Raw genomic sequence first — 23,149 nt, 5'->3', positions numbered from 1 at the left:
GCACTCTTTGGGGATGGGACGCGCCAAGGGCGCTAGGTCCCAGCTTACCAGGCTGGCTGCCTCCCTCAGGTATCTCTAAGCACCAGAGACGTAGAAACTGGCTGAAGGAAGGTGGAAGAGTGGCCAGGTGTCTCCAGAGGCCTGACCAAGCCGACCAAGTCCGATCTTCCTACTCTACAGCCAGGGTCAACTCCAGCCACACAGGGACACTCTGGAGGCAGGATCTGAGCAGCGCCTGCCCCTGATCTTGCCGTGGGCTCAGATCAAACCAAGACCCCGTCAAAGAAGATGGCCAGAGACACTCACAGAACACATCCTGGCCAGCACACCGCTAGGAAAAGCAAACTAGGGAGGCAAGCCCAGGGGGAGAGGGAAGTGGGAACCTGGCCTAAGGTGCTCCTCCAAGAGACAAGGCCAGGCAGGCATACTTTAGCAGTTCCAGGATGGCCAAGACGATATCATTGACGTAACAGAAGCCAGATGCCTCGGACTTCTTTGCATGGTGCAGGCCCCCAGCCCAATTCACAGCGATGTCCGTCTGCTGCTTATTAAGTTTCACAGCACTTGCTGGGCATGGGAAGAAAGAACATAAGCCTGTTACTAAGCCACTCTCCTCTTTCCCCAAGAAGCCCCGAGAACCCAGTGAGAGGTAGGACCTGCCCATTCAACAGCTGTATTGTATAGTACCCTCCCTCTTACCCTATTCCAACAGGGAATAAGTATGGTACTGGCTACTCTTAAAAAACGATTTTCTCAACTTAGGATAGTAACCCATTAGTAGGCCTTAAAATTAACTTAGTGGGTCATGATTAAAATATATTTTTAAATTTTATTTATTTATTTTTAATTTTTGGCAGCTGGCCAGTTTGGGGAACTGAACCCTTGACCTTGGTGTTACAGGGCTGTGCTTATATATTTTTAAATGAAATAGAGTAGAATAAAAATACTAGAGTAACATTAAAGGTGACTGCTCTTTTGTAAAATTTTGGCTTCAGAATGAGTGTGTGTTTGTGTACGCATACACATGTATATCCTGGATTTCATGTGTAGATGTATTTCTTACTATGGTACATGGTCAAAAAATTCTGAAAAGTTACCAAAGATAGTGCAGGCTCAAAGTACAAATAGGACCAAGAAGTGAGAGTGAAATACACACCCATGTTTGCAAGTACATTTGTGGCAGTGTTAATGTTAACAGCAATAAAAGCATGGAATAATCCAAATGATCCAACAAGAGGGAACAGATTATATCAACTGAAGTAGGTCAATAACATGTAATAATCATGTAGCCACTAGAAATCACATAGAAGAATACTACAGACAGAGAAATTTTAAAGATTTACTAAATAAAAAATGCAGACACAAAAGTGTGTGAGTATGTGTGAGTGTGTGTGTGTGTGTTGCTGATAACACCAAGGTCCAGGGTTTGATCCCTGTACCGTACAGCTGCCAAAAACAAACAAAAACTATATATATATAATGCAATACATGTTTATAAAACATGGATGTTGTATATATGGTATGTCCAGATATATACACACACAAAAAATAATGGACATACAAACACCAAAATGGTAACAGTAGTTATCCACAGTGTGATTGTGGGTGACTGTTTTTTTTTGTACATTTTTTCTTTGAGATTATATTGGGGGATGGGGGTGGATACAATGATTATAGGAAAATAAATATTTGTTAAGAAAGGGATTAGAGTAATCCTAATGGTAACCCAGAAGTTACAAATGGAAATGGGAGATACGTGAGGAGTATTTCTGACCTCTAAAGGCAATCACCATACTCTTTCATAAGACACAGATGATGATACTTCCATTTTTACAGTAATTTGCAGATCACAAATTGCTTTTACATACAACATCTCAATAACCCCATGAGGTCATCAGGGAATTCTTGAATACAAGATCTCTTGGTGGGAGAGGACGGTCAAGGACACCTGGCAGTACTATGTCAGAGACTGACCTAGTCTGCGACTGAACCAGAAGGACATTTTAAAGACCTAAGGTTAAAACCCACAGGACCATTCTACACAGTCACAGATCACCGCCCCCCAGAATAGAGGCCTAAAAGGCAGACCTCACTAGAACAGCCCAGCATAGCCCTTGAGGAGGGGATGTATATTCCTTACCCACAGAGCCACCAGTAGACAACTGACAGAACTCAAACAAGCCATCAAATACTGGACAGTCCTCACCAACGTTGACTTGAAAGAAATAAGCAAAAGGTTAATTTCCACAATTTCCTCTAGTTTTTGTTTAGATATTTATTAGCTGATGGAAAAAAACAGAATTTAAATTCAGAAGACTTAGGTTCTAGTCCAGGTTCTACTACTTACTGGCTGTGTGATTGGGTAAAGTCATTTAACTTCTTTGAGTTTAGGCCATTATCTATAATCAGCAATAATGACATCCACCTCACCCAATTGTTGAGAAAATTAACAGAAATCTTACATGGAGAAGCATTTAGCAACTTGGAAAATGTTGGTTCATTCCTTGAGGGAGAAAAATGTATCCTCTTCTTCCAGCCTGAGTTTGTTCCTGGACCTCATTCCAGCTGACCAACAAGGAAGTGAAGAACAGAGACCTACATAACTATCATTCACTGAGTGCTTACAATGTGCCAGACACTGTGCTAAATGCTTTAAATACATAATATCATTTATCCTCACACAACCTTCTGAGGTTAGATTTGATCCCATCCTACAAATGGGAAAACAAGCTCAGAGAGGTGAACTGCTAGTAAATGGCAGAGACAGTATTTAAGCTTTGGTGTGTCTGTCCTAAAAGCCTGTGAAAATATACCACGGCCTATTCCCAAGTACTTACACGTATATAATCTCATTTGAATCTCACAACAACCCTAAGGAGCTAGACAAGACAGATATCAACCCCACTGTGCAGAGGTACAAACGGATACAGAGAAGTTAAGTGACTTGCCCAAAGTTATATAACCAGTGCAGTGGCAGAGCCAACATCAGAGTCCAGGTGTCTTGACTCCCAGAGCCCAGTGCTCTTTCTACTACACCCACAAGTGACAACTGGAATAAAGTTATTTCAGGCCTAAAGGGGTAAAAGTATAAACTAGTATATAATGTGGAAACACATGCAAATAATAATGCAAATGAAAGGAAAAAGACAGGAAGGAAAGTACACCTGGAGGTTGTAGACTCACAGAGCTAGAGAGGAACCTTACGGATACAAGACTACTCATAGAAAAGGAAACTACAGAGACATCAATGATATATAGGAAGTGAGAGGCAGGAGTGGGGCTAGATCCTTATTCTCTTACCCTAATCTTCCCACTGCACCCACTTTTATTAACAGGAGTTCTCAAAATAGAGCAAGGAGGAAGAGCCCTGGGATGAGGAGGGTAGGACAGCCTAGCTTGGACTGCAGAGGTAACATCTCAAGACATAGCTGTAGCTCAGTATTTGCAATAACCACAAGAGTTACCGATTCTGGCACTGCTCTAAACTTGGGAGGGTGCCCAAGATCTGGTACTCGGAAGAGATGTGGCTACATAAGGGAGTGAGCAGTGTGTGGCTCTCTTCCTGGGTAAACACTGGGAGGCTATGTCAATAAGAACTTTGGTCCCTGGGGCCAGGCTATTTATCCATTTGCCATAGATTCCCTCTCTAGCCACTTCCTCCTGAAGCAGGTTTGGTCTGCCTGGGTTTCCAAAGCTTTCTCCATACTCACATTTGGGATGTGGAGGGAGCCTCCATGGGAAGGAATGGATGTTTTAGACATGAGAAAAAAATATTTTCATTTAGGCCCCAAACCAAAATGTGGCTCAGATGGCCAGCCCATTTATTCTCAGCTCAATAGCTATGTGACTAGAAATGGAAAGAAGGCAAATGGGACAGTAGATACTCCTATGAGCTAATCTGTGAAGCTACGGAAGACCTTTCTGTTGGTTTCCCCTCTTCCCACTATTAATACTTTTCTTATTCTTAGGCTGTCTTTAGACTGAAGGGAAGCAATACTGGGTGAGAGATTGGGGAGCAGAGGTAGGCAAAGAAGGCAGTAAAAAGCATATTGAAGAAAGAGATGCATCGGACTAAACACTGACTTTAGGATAGTGCTTATAGCTTGCCAGTGGTGGTAATGGGGCAGGAGGTAGATGGCAGTAGGAGAGAAAGGAGATGTGATTAAGGAGAGGTGCCCAGGGGGTTTCAACTGTTTGTTTTCTTTCTTAGGCTGGGTAGTGGGTTACATGGATGTTCATTATGTCATTTTTATACTTTTTGTATGTGTATGAAATTTTTCTTTCTTTCTTTCTTTCTTTCTATTTTTTTAAAGATGACCAGTAAGGGGATCTTAACCCTTGATTTGGTGCTGTCAGCACCACGTTCTCCCAAGTGAGCTAACCAGCCATCCCTATATAGGGATCTGAACCCATGGCCTTGGTGTTATTAGGACCGCACTCTCCCAAGTGAGCCACGGGCCAGCCCTTGTATCTGAAATATTTTATATGTACCATATTTAAAAGTACCCCAGAATCAGGAGACTAGAATTCCATTCTCCATTCTACCACCAATATGCTGTGTGACTCTGGGAAAGTCATTTCACATCCCTTGCTCTCAGTTTGTATTTCTATAAAATGGATGAGAATGTTTCCCAATTTTTGACCACCAGAAATCCCTTTTATCATGTTTTCACCATGAGCCCCATGTTTTGATAGACTATCTGCTAAAAAAATGCACTTATTCATTATTCATGTTCCAATTTTCATTAATTAAATATTAGGTTAGAACTTTAGGGCAAGGATCTCAAAGTCTCAAAATGACCACAAAGAGTTTGTTACATTCCAGCCAAGAGCAAAGAAACCTGAGTTATCTGGTCTTCACACAAAGTAAAACTTCCTAGGATAGATGTTGGCAAATATTAAAAAGAGCTCTAGTTGGTTAGAGCACAGTGTTATAATACCAAGGTCAAAGGTTCAGATCCCTGTGCTGGCCAGCCACCCTCCCTACCCCCAAAAGACCTCTTATATTTCTGTTACTGTCTCAGTAGATGCCCCAAGTCTACCCGCAGTATGTGACATCTAAAGTCTTTGCCTACTCTGACCTTCTTTAATGCTTTGAATCAAGTCAGTAAGATACACCCTGAAGTCTCAGCCTCCTCCTTCTTACCCTATTTCCCATACGAGAAAATCCCAGACCTAATTTTTTAATGCACACAATTTAATTTTTTATTTTTTTCCGTTAAAAATTATTTTATTCAAATTATGTTTTCCAAAAGAGAGGGTTCTGTGCTAGTCATCTTTGAAAGTTTTCATACCATTTCAGAACCTCATTTGCCAGGCTGAACATTTCAGATGGACTTGGTGTCATCTGGGCCTGAGAGACAGCAAACGATGAAGCAAAATTGTAGAAGTTGTCCAACATCTTTTGTGTGAACTGAGTGAATGAGTCAACTGAGGATACAGCAGCATTGCCTACAGGAGTCTGCTGAGCCACACTGTCCAATAATTCCACTGAAATTCCAATCTGAGCAACAGATGGAGTTTGGACAATATTCATGGCTCCAAAAGGGTGCTGACTTCCTTCTCTAGCCTCCCCACCACCAAGCAGACAAACATGGCATCAGCAGCTCTGCTCAGCCCTTAATGCACAATTTTGGAATGCTGGTTTCAGGAAAACTGGAGTGCTAGAGTAGAACCTGCACACTCCTGAGGGCCTAATATTTTGTCTGCCTTGACAGATTTGTAAATAACAAAAATAAGTCATAATGGCAAAAGCTACTACTCATTGAGGGTAGGTACTTTGAATACATTATCTCACATATCTCCCCATCCCTGACTATGAAATAGACACTACTGTCTTAGGCTAGGAGTCTTACTCAAGAACACACAGCTAAGCTGAGGATTCAAACTAAGACATGAAAGCTCATTTTCTTGCTTTAATACCAACCTTTTCTAATGAGAGCCCACTCTACTGAGAGTGGAGCCTGATTCCTGGCCTAAGTGGGTTATGGAAACCCCTAAAGCCATCTATAGGGGTTATAGGACATCTATATGACAAAATAAATAAATCTGTCTCACCTTGGAAGGAAATAAGACCATGCAATTCAGAGAGCAAATACCTCACTCAGAGGGGGCAATAGCTCTTGGAGTTGTGGGTTAGCAAAGAAGCCTAATGCTTCAAGAAAGTCATCATGGTTCTGTCATCATTACGACTTTATAGTTATGGTAACTAATAAATAACTTTCTTCCTTGGGAATCAGACTACCTTGTAGCAATAAACAAGTGCCACAGATTTCCTGATATTTCAATATATGCTGCCATAAGCTAACTGAAACTTCTTCTGGACAATACTGTTACTGTTTTATTGTATGAGGTCTTAGGTGCTAAGAAGTCATTTCTAAAATAATAAGGGAGAAGTCAGGTTTGACAGTTATATCCCAAATTTGAACATATTTTTTCCCATAGCTAAAGCAATCACTACGATTCCTACAAACTATGTGGCTTCTGAAGTGATACCTGTTCTAGAGTTTCAAGTCCCAGGGGACAGTGCTAGAATCACCTCATCTCAAGGATTACATCATCTAGAGTCTGTCCTGAGTGGCCTCTAAATTCTCAATTAATACTCACAAAGTCAGACAGTTATAGTTGGACAGAAATCACAGATCACACGACTTAGCCCATTTTACAAAAAAAAAAAAAAAAAATCTGGGAAGTGACTTGCCTAGTCACTTGAGTTAGAGCTGGACCCTGTACAAATGGTCTCCCTCTCCCAGGTCAGTGCTTTTTCCATTACAATAATTACAGTAGTCTTGGGACAATGTTGTGAACCTAGCTGGAAAAAGTCTAAGCTGCATTATCTATAATCAGGAAACAAGGAAAACCAGACTCGAGAAAAAAGAAGCACTTTGGCATCCTTGAGAGGCAAGAGAAATCAGGTATCAACTGAACTGGAGGTGCAAAGAACGCAGGGTGGGCCTCTCCAATGGAAAGAGAGATCCAGTTGGGGGCTTGCGAATAGGGAGGGAACAGAACGAACTTACATCTCTGCATCTGCTTACTGTACTCGGACATGTTATCTGGACGGATGGAGCGCAAGAATTTAATGTAGTCATCACTGTGGTACTTGGTCATCTCCTCAGCATTGGCTTTGTGAGGGCGCTAGAGGGCAGAAGGGAGAAAGGGCAAGTTATTCTTGACTACTGCCAGTCTTTACTCAGTCTAGTTTGAACACTTAAAAATTTTCTGCCTAGCACTGAGTGCTATAAAAGGATTAAAAGAAATAACTGATTAGTAGATTCAGGCCTCAGGAAACTTACAATCTAATTAGGCATATAAGATTATCAAAGGAGACTGAGTATCAGAAGACCCCTAGGCTACTGCTCAAGATCTGTTGCTTAGGCAAGTCATTATCTTTTGAGCTTCAATTTCCTCATTTACTAAATAGGGACAATATCTACCTCACAGTGAAGTTGTGAGAATTGTATGAGACAGTTAAATCTCTTTGTAAATGGTAAAGTGCTTTACAAATTACTACTTTTTATTATTACAACGATATATAATTGTGAGCCAAATAGCTCTAGGAGTTCAAGAAAAAGTGGTAAGTAATGTCAACCAAAATAGATGGGAAATCCTTTATAAATCATCACACCAACAATTCTGATCACATCCTCTCCACTAAAACTTCTTGACATGATAATTTCCTGGTCATCCCACATTCTGATGACTCCCCCTCCCCCTTTTAAAAGATGACCGGTAAGGGGATCTTAACCCGTGACCTTGGTGTTATCAGCACCACACTCTCCCAAGTGAGACACGGGCTGGCCCCTCCTTCCCCCTTTTAAAAATTTTCTTCTCTTCCTCCCATCCCTTAGACATGGGTCTTCTTCAAAGATGACCCTCTTCTCTAATTACCAATATTTTTAAAGTTTACAAAGCATTGTCAATACACAGCTAACATTAATCGAGTGTCTACTTTGTGCCAGTCACTGTTTCATGCACCTTATATGCTATCTTATGTGATGCTCACACCAACCTTTTAAAATCCATACTCTTATTACTTGTTTTACTGTGAGGAAACTACAGCAGAGAGAGGTTAAGTAACTTGCAGGATTACACAGCTGGTAAAAGTGGAAAAGTAATCCAGAGGTATGGCTCCAGGTACTATTTAACTCTTATTTAATCCTCACTTAATTTAATGAGGAATATAAGACTGAGAGACAGATAACTGTTTTATCAAAAATATCCATAGTGAGGGCCGGCCCTTGGCTCACTTGGGAAAGTGTGGTGCTGATAACACCAAGGCCACGGGTTCAGATCCTTATATACAGATGGCCGGTTAGCTGACTTGGGAGAGTGTGGTGCTGACAACACCAAGTCAAGGGTTAAGATTCCCTTACCAGTCATCTTAAAAAAAAAAATATCCACAGTGAAAGAAACAAGGCTTGACTCCAAATACCAAATTGGTTTTACTATATTAAACCCTTTACTCTCTTGGGAATGTCATCAAAGCTCTGCTTTGGCTATCCCTTCTAAACAGATGACTACACAAACTCTAAAACTCCATCTTTTCCTTTTCTTTTTTTTTCTTTTTTTTTCCCTGGAGGCTGGTGAGTTCAGGGATCTGAACCCTTGACCTTGGTGTTACAACACTGTGTTCTCACCAACTGAGTTAAGCAGCCAGCCCACTAACTCCACTTTTTTTTTAATAAAAGATGACCGGTAAGGGGATCTTAACCCTTGACTTGGTGTTGTCAGCCCCAGGCTCTCCCAAGTGAGCCAACTGGCCATCCCTATATAGAGATCCGAACCCATAGCCTTGGTGTTATCAGCACCACACTCTCTCAAATGAGCCATGGGCAGGCCCCCACTAACTCCATCTTCATCTCAGTTCTGAGTTCCAGATTCACAATTGCAGTAACTTCCCAGCCAGCTCCACCCACAAATCCTAGAGGTACTTCAGATTCAACTGGACCCAACAATTTGTCGCTGAGATCCTAGAAGCACTCAAATTCAACTTAACTTTCAGACCTTCCCTTTGACCATTTCTGTTAAAAATACCAACATCCATTCAGGCTGAAACCTAACTGTCATTTTAAACTCTCTGCCTTTTTTTGCTTTCCTATTTCAACCCATTGCCAGGCCCTCTCATCACACCTCCATAATCTTGATTGCATCCACTACCCTATTTCTCCTATGCTTCTCTTTCCTAGGTTTCCCATTCTCACCACCATCCACCCAATTACTAAAGACAGAAACCAGAGTATCACCTTTGATTCCTCTCTCTCCTTATCCACTACATTCAACTTCTCTTGAAACTACTGCCAACATATCTGTCAAATATGTCCACTTCCTTCCCCAGGACACCATCTTTTTGGCTTGCACTGTGGCAACAATCTCCTAACTGGTATCCCAGCCTCAACCTTAACCATTGTAAATCTATTCTCAATCCTATGGGCAGAGTAATCTGTCTAAAATGAAAACTTAATCATGTCACTCCTCTTTAAAAACACTTCAGAGGCTTCATTACTCACAATATCAAGCTCAAACTCTTTAACCCGGCTTGGAAAACCAGAATAAACTGATGCCTGCTCACCTTTCTAGCATCCCCCTTAAATATCTTATCCTCTAGCCCAGGTAGTACTAAATTCAAATCACTTATAAGGACCAGGCAATTTATCTAACTAGGTGCTTTATCTATTGTTTATTTATTTATTTATTTTTTATTAAAGATGGCCAGTCAGGGGATCTTAACCCTTCACTTGGTGTTGTCAGCACCACACTCTCCCAAGTGAGCCAACCGGCCATCCCTATATAAGGATCCGAACCTGTGGCCTTGGTGTTATCAGCACCACACCACTAGGTAATTTAAACAAACAAACAAAAAACCAGTAAGCAGAGGACAGCCTTTACCTAACTTTAGCTTATTACTGCCATGAGGGAATTTGGGCCCAATTGCCAGATTCTTTGGGTAAAATTTCATTTTTTTCAAAGGTGGCAACTAATGTAACGTTCTTAAAAATACTTTGTGGGCTAAAAACCAAAATGAATACAAAAAGAAATACTTTGTGGGTTAAACAAAACATGTTTGAGGGGCTAAATTTATCTCATGCACTGTACCAACCTGCCAACCACCATTTTACTTGCAATTCTCCAAGGGCAATCTCTCTCACTTTTAGGCCTTTGCATGTGCTATGACCTATAACACTGTTCTCTTCCCACCCTCTACTAAACCTTTAGGTTTCAACTGAAAAATCAATTCTCCCAGAAAGCTGTTTGTGACCCCCAGAATCTCAGTTAAGTAACTCCTTGAAAAGCTCCCCCGAGAACCGTGTACTTCCCAATACTCACCAAACTGCATAGAAATTGCATGTTTCAAGTCTGTCTTTATTCTAAGCAACAAGCACAGTGCCTGTCATATAGCAGCTGCTCAATAAATATCTGTTAGGGCTGGCTGGTTAGCTCACTTGAGAGAGTGTGGTGCTGGTAACACCAAGGTCACAGGTTCAGATCCCTGTACCAGCCAGTTACCAAAAAAAATACAAACAAATAAACAAACAATAAATAAATATCTGTTGACCTAATAAATTATCCCAGTTGGATAATTTTTGGCATCCTAATTGGTCCCATTTATATCTAGCCTTATTCTCTTCCATCTCCCATACAGATATCACAAAAATCTTAGAACATCAATGCCCTGATCTAAAAATATTCAATGGGGGCCGGCCCGTGGCTCACTCGGGAGAGTGCGGTGCTGATAACACCAAGGCCACGGGTTCGGATCCCATATAGGGATGGCCGGTTAGCTCACTGTGTGAGCGTGGTGCTGACAACACCAAGTCAAGGGTTAAGATCCCCTTACTGGTCATCTTTTAGATAGATAGATAGATAGATAGATAGATTAGATAGATAGATAGATTAGATAGATAGATAGATAGATAGATAGATAAATAGATAGATAAATAAATAAATAGATAGATAGATAGATAGATAGATAAATAAATAAATAAATAAATAAATAAATAAATAAACAAATAAATAAATAAATAAATAAATAAATAAATAAATAAATAAATAAATAAAAAATAAAAATATTCAATGACTCCCTACTTAGGAAAGAAAAGATTCTAAACTCTTTGATATAGCAATCAAATAATTTCACAAGGTTCCTTTCCCAATCTAATTTCCCCCACTTTCTTCCATAAATATTATATACCAAACATCTCTTTCTCAACAAGACCTATAGAGCTTCCCACCACAGTGTCTGTACTCATGTTTTTCCACTATTTGAAATTCATCTCTTATCACAAATCTCTGAAGGACACAGCTTATCTCAAATGCCACCTCTTTTACAAAGTAAAAGCAAATCTCCTGAGAACACATCTTCATCCTAGGTTTCAAAGTTCCAAGAAATATGACCTCAAAGTCAAAAATCACAAAGTAGCCAAAAGAAAAAAGAAAAAATCATAAATCAAACTACTGTAAGTTGGGGACTGTCTGTACTTGAAAAAATATCTTAAAAGATGTGCATGACCTTTATGGAGAAAATTATAAAACTTTATTAACAGAAAGAATATCAAATGCCCACCAACAGAATAGGTAAATTGTGGTATATTTTACAATGAAATACTACACAGCAATTAATATAAACAAACTACAGGTACACACAAATAATGCATTCCATCCACAATGTTTGGAAAAATTGAACTATATTGTTTAGGGATGCATATTTAGGTAAATTATGATAAAAAGCAAGGAAAAAATTAACAGAAAGGTCAGAATTCTAGTTACCTCTGAGAGGACGAAGGAAACTGATTCAAGAAGGGACATAAGTAGGTTTCTGAGATACAGGCAGTGTTCTACTTTTTGAACTAGCTAGTGTTGTTTACTTCATATCATGTATGTTTACTTTTTTTTTTTTTGGCAAACTGGGCAGTACAGGGTTTACTTTATATCAATTTGTTAAACTATATTTATTTTATGTACTTTTCTGTACATATATCTCAAAATAAAGACATTAAAGAAGCTTTTTTGTGAGAAGTTTAAAAGACCTAAATAAATGGAAACACACCATATTTATGAATTCAAAGACATATTTTCAAGATATTAATTCTGTCTAAGATGATGTATACATTCAATGAAATTTCAACCAAAATTGCAGTAGATTTGTTTGTGGAGCTTGATGAGCTAATTCTAAGCCACTGTGGTATTGGCATAGGGGTCAACAAACAAGTCAATAGAACAGCGCCCAGAAGCTGATCCCACACATGGTGCCTGGCACAAAGTGCTTTATAAATACGTATGGAATGAATTAATAAATATGGACATTTAATATATAAAAGAGGTGACAGATCAGTGGGGAAGGAAAAGACTTTTTCTTACACACACACAAAAAAAACACTTATAAAGGGAACAATTAATAAATATGACTACATTAAAATTAAGAACTTCTGGGGCCGAGCCCGTGGCGCACTCGGGAGAGTGCGGCGCTGGGAGCACGGCGACGCTCCCGCCACGGGTTCGGATCCTATATGGGAATGGCCGGTGGGGCCGGCCCGTGGCTCACTCGGGAGAGTGCGGTGCTGATAACACCAAGGCCCCGGGTTCGGATCCCATATAGGGATGGCCGGTTTGCTCACTGGCTGAGCATGGTGCTGACAACACCAAGTCAAGGGTTAAGATCCCCTTACCGGTCATCTTTATTAAGAAAAAAAAAAAAAAAAAAAAAGGAATGGCTGGTGCACTCACTGGCTGAGTGCAGGTCACGAAAAAGACAAAAAAAAAAAAAAAAAATTAAGAACTTCTGTTCAGAAAAAACCAAAATGAAAATAGAATATATTTACAATAATATATTGACATTGGACTACATATACCAGAATATATAAAGAACTACTACAAATTGGTAAGAAAAAGCCAAGCAACCCAAGAGGAAAATGGACAAAAGAAACGAAAAGACATTTCTTCACAGTAGAGAAAATATAAATGGATAATAAACATATGAAGAGATGCTCAATTTCACTGGTCTTTAGTAAAGTGCAAATTAAGATCACAAGAAGATACTCTTATATACCCATTTGATTGGCAAAATTTAAAGTTTAATTCCAAGTATAGAAGAGAATATGACTCAAGGTATCTCTTATATATTGCCAGTGGGACTATAAATTCACTCAATCACACTGAAAAGCAACCTGTCATTTAATATTCATATACACTACCTTCCACCAATTCCACTCCTAGAGATATAGCCAAAAGAAATTCTTGCACATATGCACTAGGAGACATGTACAAGAATGTTCATAGTAGCACTGTTTCTAACATTAAAAAAATCAGATGCAAATTAAGTTCATGGGAGAATGGATAAATAACAGTACACAGATATGATAGAATATTACTCAGCAGAGAAAAATGAAAAAATTATAGCTACATGCAACAAGGTCGATTTTACTAATGTAATATTGTATGATAAAAGCAAGTCCCAGAAGACAACAAATAGTGTAACCCTTTTTTGTAAAGTTCAAAAACAAGTAAATGAACACTATACATGGTTTAGGCATTCACAATCTCACACACACACAATAAAAATGTTTTAAAAAGCAAGAGAATGATAAACATAAAATTTAGAAGAGTGATTGTTGGGTTGTGGGGCTATAGATGTTCATTGTGTTGTTAAAATAGTTAAGTAGATAAATGAATAAATAAATAACAAAATAGGTTTTTACAAAAGAAGGGCAGGCATAGACCAATGACGCTTATGAGCCAAGGATAATGATTAACCCAATTTTATGCATCTGCGGTCTAATTTAAAAAAAAAAAAAAAAAAGACAACCAAGTAGGAAAATGGGCAAAAGACTTGAATAGAAATTTCAATAGGGAAATACAAATTAAAACAATAGTAAGATATCATTTCACACCCACCTAAATTGGCAAAAAAAGTTTTTAATCAGACAAAATCAAGTGTTGACAAGGACTTAGAGCAACTGCAATTCTTCTACATTACTGGCAATTAGAAATCATCTTGGCTTTATCTAATACCAGCGTATTTTTGTGTATGTCCTCCCCCAACAATTCTACTCCTGGTATATCCTCTGGTGAAATTCTACCATATGTACACCAAAAGACTTGTTCAAGAATGTTCACAGCAGGAGTGTTTGTAATAGCCAAAAACCAAGAACAAATCAAATGCCCACCAATAATAAAATAGACAAATTGTAGTACATTATTTCAATGAAATACAGTAAAAGTAAATACAGCAAAATGCATCAACATGTATGACTCTAGGCTGGCTGGTTAGCTCATTTTGTTAGAGCACAGTGCTGATAACACCAAGGTCAAGGGTTCATATCCCCTTACCAGCCAGCAGCCAAAAGTAATTCTTTTAAATAAAAAATTTTTTAAAAACATGTATGACTCTCAGGGACATATGAGCAAAAAAGGCAAGTCATAATAAATACTGTATGTCTACATTTATATAACATTCACACATGTAAAACTAAAACATGCATTGTTTACGAATGCATGCTGGTAAAATTATTAAGAAAAAGAAAGAAATAATAAATCCCAAAGTCAGGGCATAAGTTAACTCTGGGGAAGAAGGAAGATAGGATCAGCAAAGTGTATATAAGGGCTTTAGCAGTAATGAAAATGTTCTCTTTCTGGGCTGGCCTGTGGCTCACTTGGGAGAGTGTGGTGCTGATAACACCAAGGAATGGGTTCGGACCCCGTATAGGAATGGCCGGTTCGCTCACTGGGTGAGTATGGTGCTGACAACACCAAGTCAAGGGTTAAGATCCCCTTACCAGTCATCTTTTAAAAAAAAAAAAAGAAAAGAAAAGAAAAGAAAAGAAAATGTTCTCTTTCTTAAACTAGACGGTATTAATTGAATTGTGATTCCTTATACCTTTCATATATTTTATAAAAATTCTTCAGAACTACTCAACATTTAGGGCCGAGCCCGTGGCGCACTTGGTAGAGTGCTGCGCTGGCAGCGCGGCGACGCTCCCGCCGCAGGTTCGGATCCTATATAGGACTGACCGGTGCACTCACTGGCTGAGTGCCGGTCACGAAAAAAAAACGACAAAAAAAAACAAAACAAACAAAAAAAAAAACCTACTCAACATTTAATAAAAACTTTTTTTTAAAAAAAGAACAGAAAGGCATAAATAAGAAGGCTGGAAATATAAAAAATTAGCACCCAAGGTAAGAAAGAGAGCAGGATTCTTGATTATGTAAACAAGAAGGTGCCTGGATGTAAAGTGAGGATGTAGATTCTAGATTAATTAGATGTGTGGAGACAGGATTCGGGGAGGGACCAAAGAGGGTGAAATTGTGTGAAAAAGACCTCAACATGTCTCCTTCAGGTACAGAGATAGAGGTAATACAGCAACTTCTATGAGAAGTCTAAGGAGCTTCTTTCAGGAATGATTCCGAAAAGCCTCAATTGCAGGAGATACAAAAATGGCTACCTATTCTTTGGGAAAGGTATTCTAAGATCACAGACCAGAGAATGGAAAGGATAAGAGGGATGAATTCAGAGAAACACTGTTGTGGCAATAGGACCAAAGACTCACAGTCAATGGAGAGGTACAGCCAGAGGAGGGAAAAGATCACATTAAAGAGAACAAGGTCTAAAGAGTTGGCAAGAAGAAATTATACTAGGGTTTTGCTTTAGGAGTTTATAATAAGAAGATGAAGTCATTTCCAATAAGGTAGTATTATCTCCTATGACAGCCACTGTTGGTTACCACCCAAAGAGCCATTCTATCCCTTCTTTCTTGGTAACAGATTCCAATGTGGTTGTTAATATACCCAGCCCTAGAGATCGAACTAGATTAGTCTAAACCAGTTCTGGTAATCCCATTCCCCTACACCAGTGAATGGTCTGAGGATGGCAAATGATCCAATGAGGTGTATGCGCAAGTCTGTTGGGAAGCTTCTGGGAAGGGTTTCCCTCTTCAGTAAAAAGATGGGAGTGGAAAGTTAGTCTCTCCTCTTCTCTCCAGCGTCCTTGAAAACTTTTGTTGCGTTTTGTTTTCATTCCCAGCTACCCTTCACAACTGAAAAGCTCTCTGGTCCCAAGGTCTGTCTGCTCCTCTGTCTACCTTCCCTTCTTGCTTTCTCAGCTGCCTCCACTGGCTCCAGAGACATGACAAAGCCATCTGGGACAGAAGACTCATCTCCTTTCAGTCTCTGGAACCGCGAGAAGGATACTGCTGTTGCTAGGTTACTCAAGCTGTCAGCACAGACCTGAACAACAGACTTATGCCATAAGGCAATATGGGCCCCCAGCCCCTCTTTATTTTTTCATTAGGACTCTTGAAACAGCCTAACTGGCCTGCTTCTAAAATGTATGCCTGTTCCTCTCTTTAAAATATTTCACTTGTTTTTCTCTGCCTCCAGAAGAGATTAAAACTAGGAACAATTGGACCAAATCTGGTCCACAGATATATTGATGCATACATAAAAAAAAAAAAAAAAAAAAAAAAAAAACCCTTGGACTAACATTTTAATCCTCAGGATAATAATAGTAATCTGAATTTCCAGTTTCTCTTTAAAAACTGGAAGATCATGTACCAGCCAGCCACCAAAAAAAAAAAAAAAAAAAAATTAAGGGCTGGCCGGTTAGCTCACTTGGATTAGAGAGTGGTGCTGATAACACCAAGGTCACGGGTTCAGCTCCCCTTAATGACCAGCTACCAAAACAATACAAAAGCAACAATAACAACAACTGGAAGATCAGGCAAAATCAGCTGGAGCTGAGTTTAGGGGTTAGATAAGAGTCTATATTCTGTAATAACTAGAGACTTAGTATCTAGTCAACTCAGTCCCAAGCATTCTTTTTTTAGGCACTGGATTTTTGATCCTGGCCCATCAGAGTTGCTTAGCACAACACATTCAACCCTTGCTGACCTCTCCAGCTCTATATCACCTCATTCACACTGTGAACTCTACACTACAGCAGTACCTGCACATTGAAGTACTTATGTTTTCCCCAAACATCATATTGTTTTGACCTATGCCTTTTTGCATATGTTCTTCCCTTAGCCTAGAATGCCAGTCCCCTCTTAAACTCCAGGCTAAATTCTATTCAATCTTTAAAATTCTGCTTAGATACCACCTCTAGAAAACATTCCAAGGTTCCCTTCCTCCTTCACTCTTCATTATCTCTGCATCTTGTACATTTTGTAATTTGTACACATTTAATTTGCACATTTTGTAGTTTGTAAACTTCCATACTGTAGTATAATTTATTTGTTTATGTGTGGGTCTCCAGCACAAGAGTGAACTCCTTAAAAACAGAATCTTTATCATTTACAGTACCAGCCACAGAACAGCCATTCAACACATGTTTAATGACTGAGCGAATGAGTAGTTGAGAAAAGGAGATAATGAATGGCACCTAGGAAACCAGAGCTGATGAGGTTAGTAGCATTCCCAGTAACTCACGTAAATTTCCATTTTTCGGTAGAGACCATAGTTAAGCAGCAAATTGTGAGTCATGCGGATCCGGTGAGGCTTCATCGGATGGCCTTGTCCATAATAGTAATTTCCAACATCCCCTGAAGAAGAAAGAATGACAGCTTCAGTGACAGTTAGACACATACTCTCAGGAGAACCCAGGAATTTTTACAGCAAACTCCCAGGCAAACTCTTTCAGGCTCATTTCTAATTCCCAAGATTCCTTCCTACCATGAGGAAGGGTAACTCCAAAAGAAAACAAACAAAAAGCAGGGGACCCTGGTGAGGTCAGCACTTAAGGATCAGTTTAGCCCACTTTCTTATCCTGGAATACACAGGCACTAGAATGCGGGATTCATTCCAAAGCTACTGGGAAACATCAATCAGTGAGGTAACTCACCTCACTATACCTCCAAGGAATTCCTTCCCACAAAAGAAAAATAATCATCATTACTCAGAATTATTATAAGCCACCATACCCCTCTTACATATTGTGACACTTTATGGTGTCAAAGCACATTCACTTCATTTTCTTACTGGATCCTCACAGTAATGCTGTAAAATAGGTAGAACAAGGAAAATTATGCTTATTTTACAGATAAGAAAACTAAACCCTGATCATCGCTTGCTTCATCTATAACAATAGCCTTCTAATTGGTCCCTCTGTCATCAGTTCAAACAATCTGCCATACTGTCACCAGAGTTATTTTCCTAATCCACAGTTCTGATGACATCTGCTCAAAAATCCTTAATGGCTCCACATCCCCTACAGGATAAATAGCAAATAACTTCAGTAGCAGCCTAGCACTCAAGAACTTTCTTCTTTCTTTCTTTTTAAAAGATGACTGGTAAGGGGATCTTAACCCTTGACTTGGTGTTGTCAGCATCATGCTCTCCCCAAGTGAGCCAACCAGCCATCCCTATATGGGATCTGAAACCGCGGCCTTGGTGTTATCAGCACCACACTCTCCCGAGTGAGCCACGGGCCAGCCCCCAAGAACTTTTTTAATCTGCCTCTCCAACTTCATCTCCTACTACCTACCACCATCATCCTCCCCCACAACACACACACACATACACACACACACACACTCACTCTCTCTCTCTCTCTCACACACATTCACCCTCATTCTCTTTGCTCAAGAGTGGCGTAAGCAAACCATGGCCCTTGAGCCAAATACAATTGTCTGCCTGTTTTTGTAAATTAAATTTTATTGGAATACAGACACGCCCATTAATTTTTTACCCTCTATAGCTGTTTTCACACTACAGTGGCAGAGCTGAGTTGTTAAGAAGTTGCCACAGAGACCCACCCATATGGCAAAATAAAGCCTAAAATATTTATTATCTGACCCAGATAATATTTATTATAATATTTATTTTTAAATTATAATATAATTTTATTATATTTATTCATAATATTTATTATAAGACTCAGAGAAGTTAAGTGCCTGCCCAATATCACACAGGTAATGAGTGACCTCAGAACTAACTCAGAGACTCCAAATCCGGTACGCTAAAAGCTACAATACGTTTCCCAAGTATCTACTTCAGTTTGCACTTAATCTAGAGTTGGTCTACCTGGTAGGAAGTTCCTTGAACAATGTTCTAAAACCGAGTGAACTATACACCCAAAGATCCCTCCTTACAGGTCCATCAGGATAAGGCACAGCTATTTTTTTTTTTAAAGATGACCGGTAAGGGGATCTTAACCCTTGGCTTGGTGTTGTCAGCACCACTCTCAGCCAGTGAGCGAACCGACCATCCATATATAGGATCCGAACCCATGGCCTTGGTGTTATCAGCACCACACTCTCCCGAGTGAGCCACGGGCCAGCCCCTAGGCACGGCTTTTAGTACCCAGTGAAAAAAGGGTATGGGGGCCGAGCCCGTGGTGCACTTGGTAGAGTGCTGCGCTGGGAGCGGGCAACACTCCCGCCGCGGGTTCGGATCCTATATAGGACTGACCAGTGCACTCACTGGCTGAGTGCCGGTCACGAAAAAACGACAAAAAAAAAAAAAAAAAAAAAAAAGGGTATGGGCCTTGACCCCTAGCAATTCCCTTGCCTATCAGGCTTGGATCCAGCCAAGGCTTGGACCTGGAGAACTAAGATACCTTATCTAGAGGGCTAAATAAGGGATTACCTGAGGGTGGGGCCCAGAGACACCATCCTTTTTTTTTTGGTGGCTGGCTGGTACTGGGATCTGAATCCATGACCTTGGTGTTGGAAGGCTGTGCTCTAACCAACTGAGCTAACTAGCCATCCCCATCCGTTTCTTAACAGTTTTTAATCATATTGCTGAGAGACTTTAAAAAGAAATAATCCTTTTCATTTGACTCTACTGTCAACTTTTTTTTTTTGGCAGCTGGCCTGTGTGGGAATCCGAACCCTTGACCTTGGTGTTATAACACCACGCTCTAACTAAGCTAACTGGTCAGCCCTTCTTTAAACTGTTAAAGAGCTTTCCCATCACTGTTCTCATAAAGGGAACTGCTATCATTTTGGGAACTGCTATCATTTTCAGTTTTACAGGAGAGTGACATAAAAGGTAAAGTGACTTGCCCAATACTGCAAAGCTTCTGAGTGACAGAGCCAAATCTGAGGTACACGCTAGTGACCTCACTGCAAAACTCAGTTTCTCAAGAAGTAAAAAGTCTACTTCCTTCTCTAAAGACTGAGGTCTTTTTGCTTTTTCTTCTTTTAAACTCAAAATATTGAGATCATAAAACAGTACAAAATGACATGGCTACAAAATCATAGGTTCCAGACTCAAATGGGTCCTCAGCAATCCTTTGAAATTTATTTCCCTAGCTTCCTCTCACAACAGCCTCCCACACTTGCAGGAAAAGGAATATTCTATTACTTCTTGAGAACTCCCTCAACTTTCTCCCCATCAAACCTAACTGCATTTGAACTCTTCCTTGCTACCTACCCTCTCATCACAAGGCAACTTATTGAAGGCTGGTGTCCCTACCTAGGCTTTGGTTTCTATCTCACCTGTTCTCCTCAGGAAACTCCATCATTACTAGTCCCTCTCCTGTACCTTCAACCTAACCCTCTCTTCTGGTTATTTTCCGTAAGAATTTGAATATGCTTAACTCTCAGCCACTACATCAGTCCTTTATCAACAACCCTCTCTCCCTGATGCAGACAAGTTTCCCTTTAAAAGGGTTCAATCTGATGTCTCCTCTTCACCTATCCATTCATTTCTGAGTCTACTGTAATCTAGCTTCTGCCCCAACCCCTGCCAACACTTGCCCACTCCCTCCTTCCTTTGGCTTCTGTAACCCAACACTTTCTAGACTCACTTACCTCTCTGGCCACTCCCTCTGTATCTTGATTCATTTAATCAACACATATTTATTGAGAGCTTACCATGAGCTAGGCACTGTTTTGGGGACTAGGGATACAGAGGCTTTTTCCTTAAGGAACTTCCTGTCTGCAAAATATATGACCAAGTAAATGGGTATTCCAATACTGTGATGAGTGCTATGACAGGGGAGTACAGAATATGAAGGGCACTAGACTGTCCTTCAGTCCACTTCCCTAGAATTCCACCCTGGATCCTCTTCTCTTTTCACTCTATACATCTTCTTGGGTGACTGCATGCTCTTCTATAACTAAAATTACTATCTGTATGGTGATGACTACCAAAAATCTTTATCTTGTCATCTCTGTCTTCTAAACTGCAGACCTGGGGCTAGCCGGTTGGCTCAGTTGGTTAGAGCCCAGCCCTGTAACACAAAGGTCAAGAGTTTGGATCCCCATAGCAGCCAGCCACCAAAAAACTTAATTAAAAATAAATAAATAAATAAAATAAACTGCAGCTCTGAATGGTCTGGATGCCTCTACTTGATGTCCCCTAGACATCTCAACTAATTATTTGTTTAATTTAAAAATAAATACTTTATGGGCAGGCCCCATGGCGCACTCGGGAGAGTGCAGCGCTTGGGAGCACAGCGGCACTCCCACCGCGGGTTCGGATCCTATATAGGAATGGCCGGTGCACTCACTGGCTGAGTGCCAGTCACGAAAAAGACAAAAAAAAAAAAAGTAAAATAAATACTTTATTTTTCTTGGCAGCTGGCCAGTATGGGGCTCCGAACCCTTGACCTTGGTGTTACAAGACCAAGCTCTAACCAACGGAGCTAACCGGCCAGCCTCAATAGTTATTTCTTTAAAAAAAATAATTTTTTTTTTTTTTTTTTTTTTTTTTAGAGATGACCGGTAAGGGGATCTTAACCCTTGACTTGGTGTTGTCAGCACCACGCTCAACCAGTGAGCGAACCGGCCATCCGTATATGGGATCCGAACCCGGGGCCTTGGTGTTATCAGCACCGCACTCTCCCGAGTGAGCCACGGGCCGGCCCCAAAAAAAATAATTTTAATTATCAATTGACATGTCTTTCTCCAAACACCCACCATCAAATTTCCTGTGCCAGAAACTTGAAATTCAAGGCTTCTTCCTTACCCCTACATTCATGAATTTCTGTCCCAGAGTGATACTTCTAAGGTATAAATCTGATGATGTCACTAACCTGCATAAAACTTGAATGATTCACAAGTGCCCTCAGAATAAAGTCCAACTTCCTTGGTATAGCATGCACGGCCCTTCATGATCTGATCCCTACTGAATTCTCCAGCCTCATCACTGCCAACCCTTCACAACCTCCCTTGCTCCCCACCTTCTACACTAGTCCCCCAAATCTATGCCTCAGCCGTACTGTACAAATACCTACTGTTTTTCAAAGGTGCTGTCCTTCCTCTTGCCTCTAAACCTGCTGTTATCTTTGCCTTCCCTGGGCCTGGCTAATGCCCCCTGTTCTTCAGGTCCTAACTGAGATGACACCTCCTTTCCTGACTCCTCAGGCTGGGTTGGGTGCCTGTTCTCTGTGCTCCCAGAACATCTAGCTCTTCTTTAACCCAGCACTGACACTGGAGAGTACTTCTGCCATTGTGTATCTTCCCCTCTAGACTGTGTGCTGAAGATGGGAAGGAAGTACGACTTGATCATCCCCAGGGCCCCAGCACCCAAACCCTACCTAGAACAGAGTGAGCGGCTCGAAACACTTGTGTTCAATGAAAAGTCTGTTTTAACAGGTTGCATCCTTCTCCTTCCAACCCCGAGGGCCCCATTTCCCAGCAGCAACTGCAGGCCCTGCTCAGAGACTGGGGGGAGGGGAAGCGGGTGACCAGTTCTGCAGGACGCTCACCAAAGAAGATGAGGAAGGAACGGGACAGTGGAAGACCTTTGAATTCTCAGCAGGACCATATACATTCTTGCAACCGCCTCCATCAGATTCTGCCTCCCCCCTCAGACTCAGCCTCCCCTGTAGGAGGCCCACTCAAACCCTCCACAGCAGACTTCTTCAGAATCTCCCCCCCAAGATTACCTCAGGCTTCCCCACACGACCCCTCTCGGCCTCAGCCTCCTCCCTCAGCCTCGACCTCCTTTCCCCGCAGCCTCCTCCCTCAGCCTTCCCCCAATGCCTCAGCCTCCCCCCAACGCCTCAGCCTCCCCTCTCAGATCACCTCAGCCTCAGCGTCCCTCCCCCGATCCGGCCCGGCCCCGCCCCCGCCGCCAGGACGGGACTCACCGTCGTAGTAGTAACAGACTTTCCTCCTGGTGCCCTGAGTCTGCGCCATCTTGCTCGCCGCCGTCCCTCCCGTCAGTCGGTCCGTCCGCCCTCCCGCCCGCGGCTCCGCGCTGCGTCCGA

At 40.9% G+C, this 23,149-nt stretch overlaps 1 protein-coding gene across 1 annotated transcript in view; it reads right to left on the bottom strand.

Annotated features, from left to right (window-relative positions):
- Positions 1 to 23,149, bottom strand: part of HDAC1 (histone deacetylase 1) — a 29,311-nt gene extending 6,162 nt beyond the window's left edge. Inside the window, exons 1-5 of the mRNA XM_063105294.1 lie at positions 23,030 to 23,149; positions 17,419 to 17,531; positions 7,020 to 7,137; positions 2,141 to 2,215; positions 429 to 567 (exon numbers count right to left, since the gene is read on the bottom strand). Coding sequence (XP_062961364.1) covers positions 429 to 567; positions 2,141 to 2,215; positions 7,020 to 7,137; positions 17,419 to 17,531; positions 23,030 to 23,078 — 494 coding nt within the window. The 5' untranslated portion in view covers positions 23,079 to 23,149. The remainder of the gene's footprint in view (positions 1 to 428; positions 568 to 2,140; positions 2,216 to 7,019; positions 7,138 to 17,418; positions 17,532 to 23,029) is intronic.

Source organism: Cynocephalus volans, chromosome 8 (genome assembly GCF_027409185.1).
Source record: "Cynocephalus volans isolate mCynVol1 chromosome 8, mCynVol1.pri, whole genome shotgun sequence".
Taxonomy (NCBI): domain Eukaryota; kingdom Metazoa; phylum Chordata; class Mammalia; order Dermoptera; family Cynocephalidae; genus Cynocephalus; species Cynocephalus volans.
Note: the sequence above shows the minus strand (reverse complement) of the source record. Positions and strands in the feature narration are given on the sequence as shown.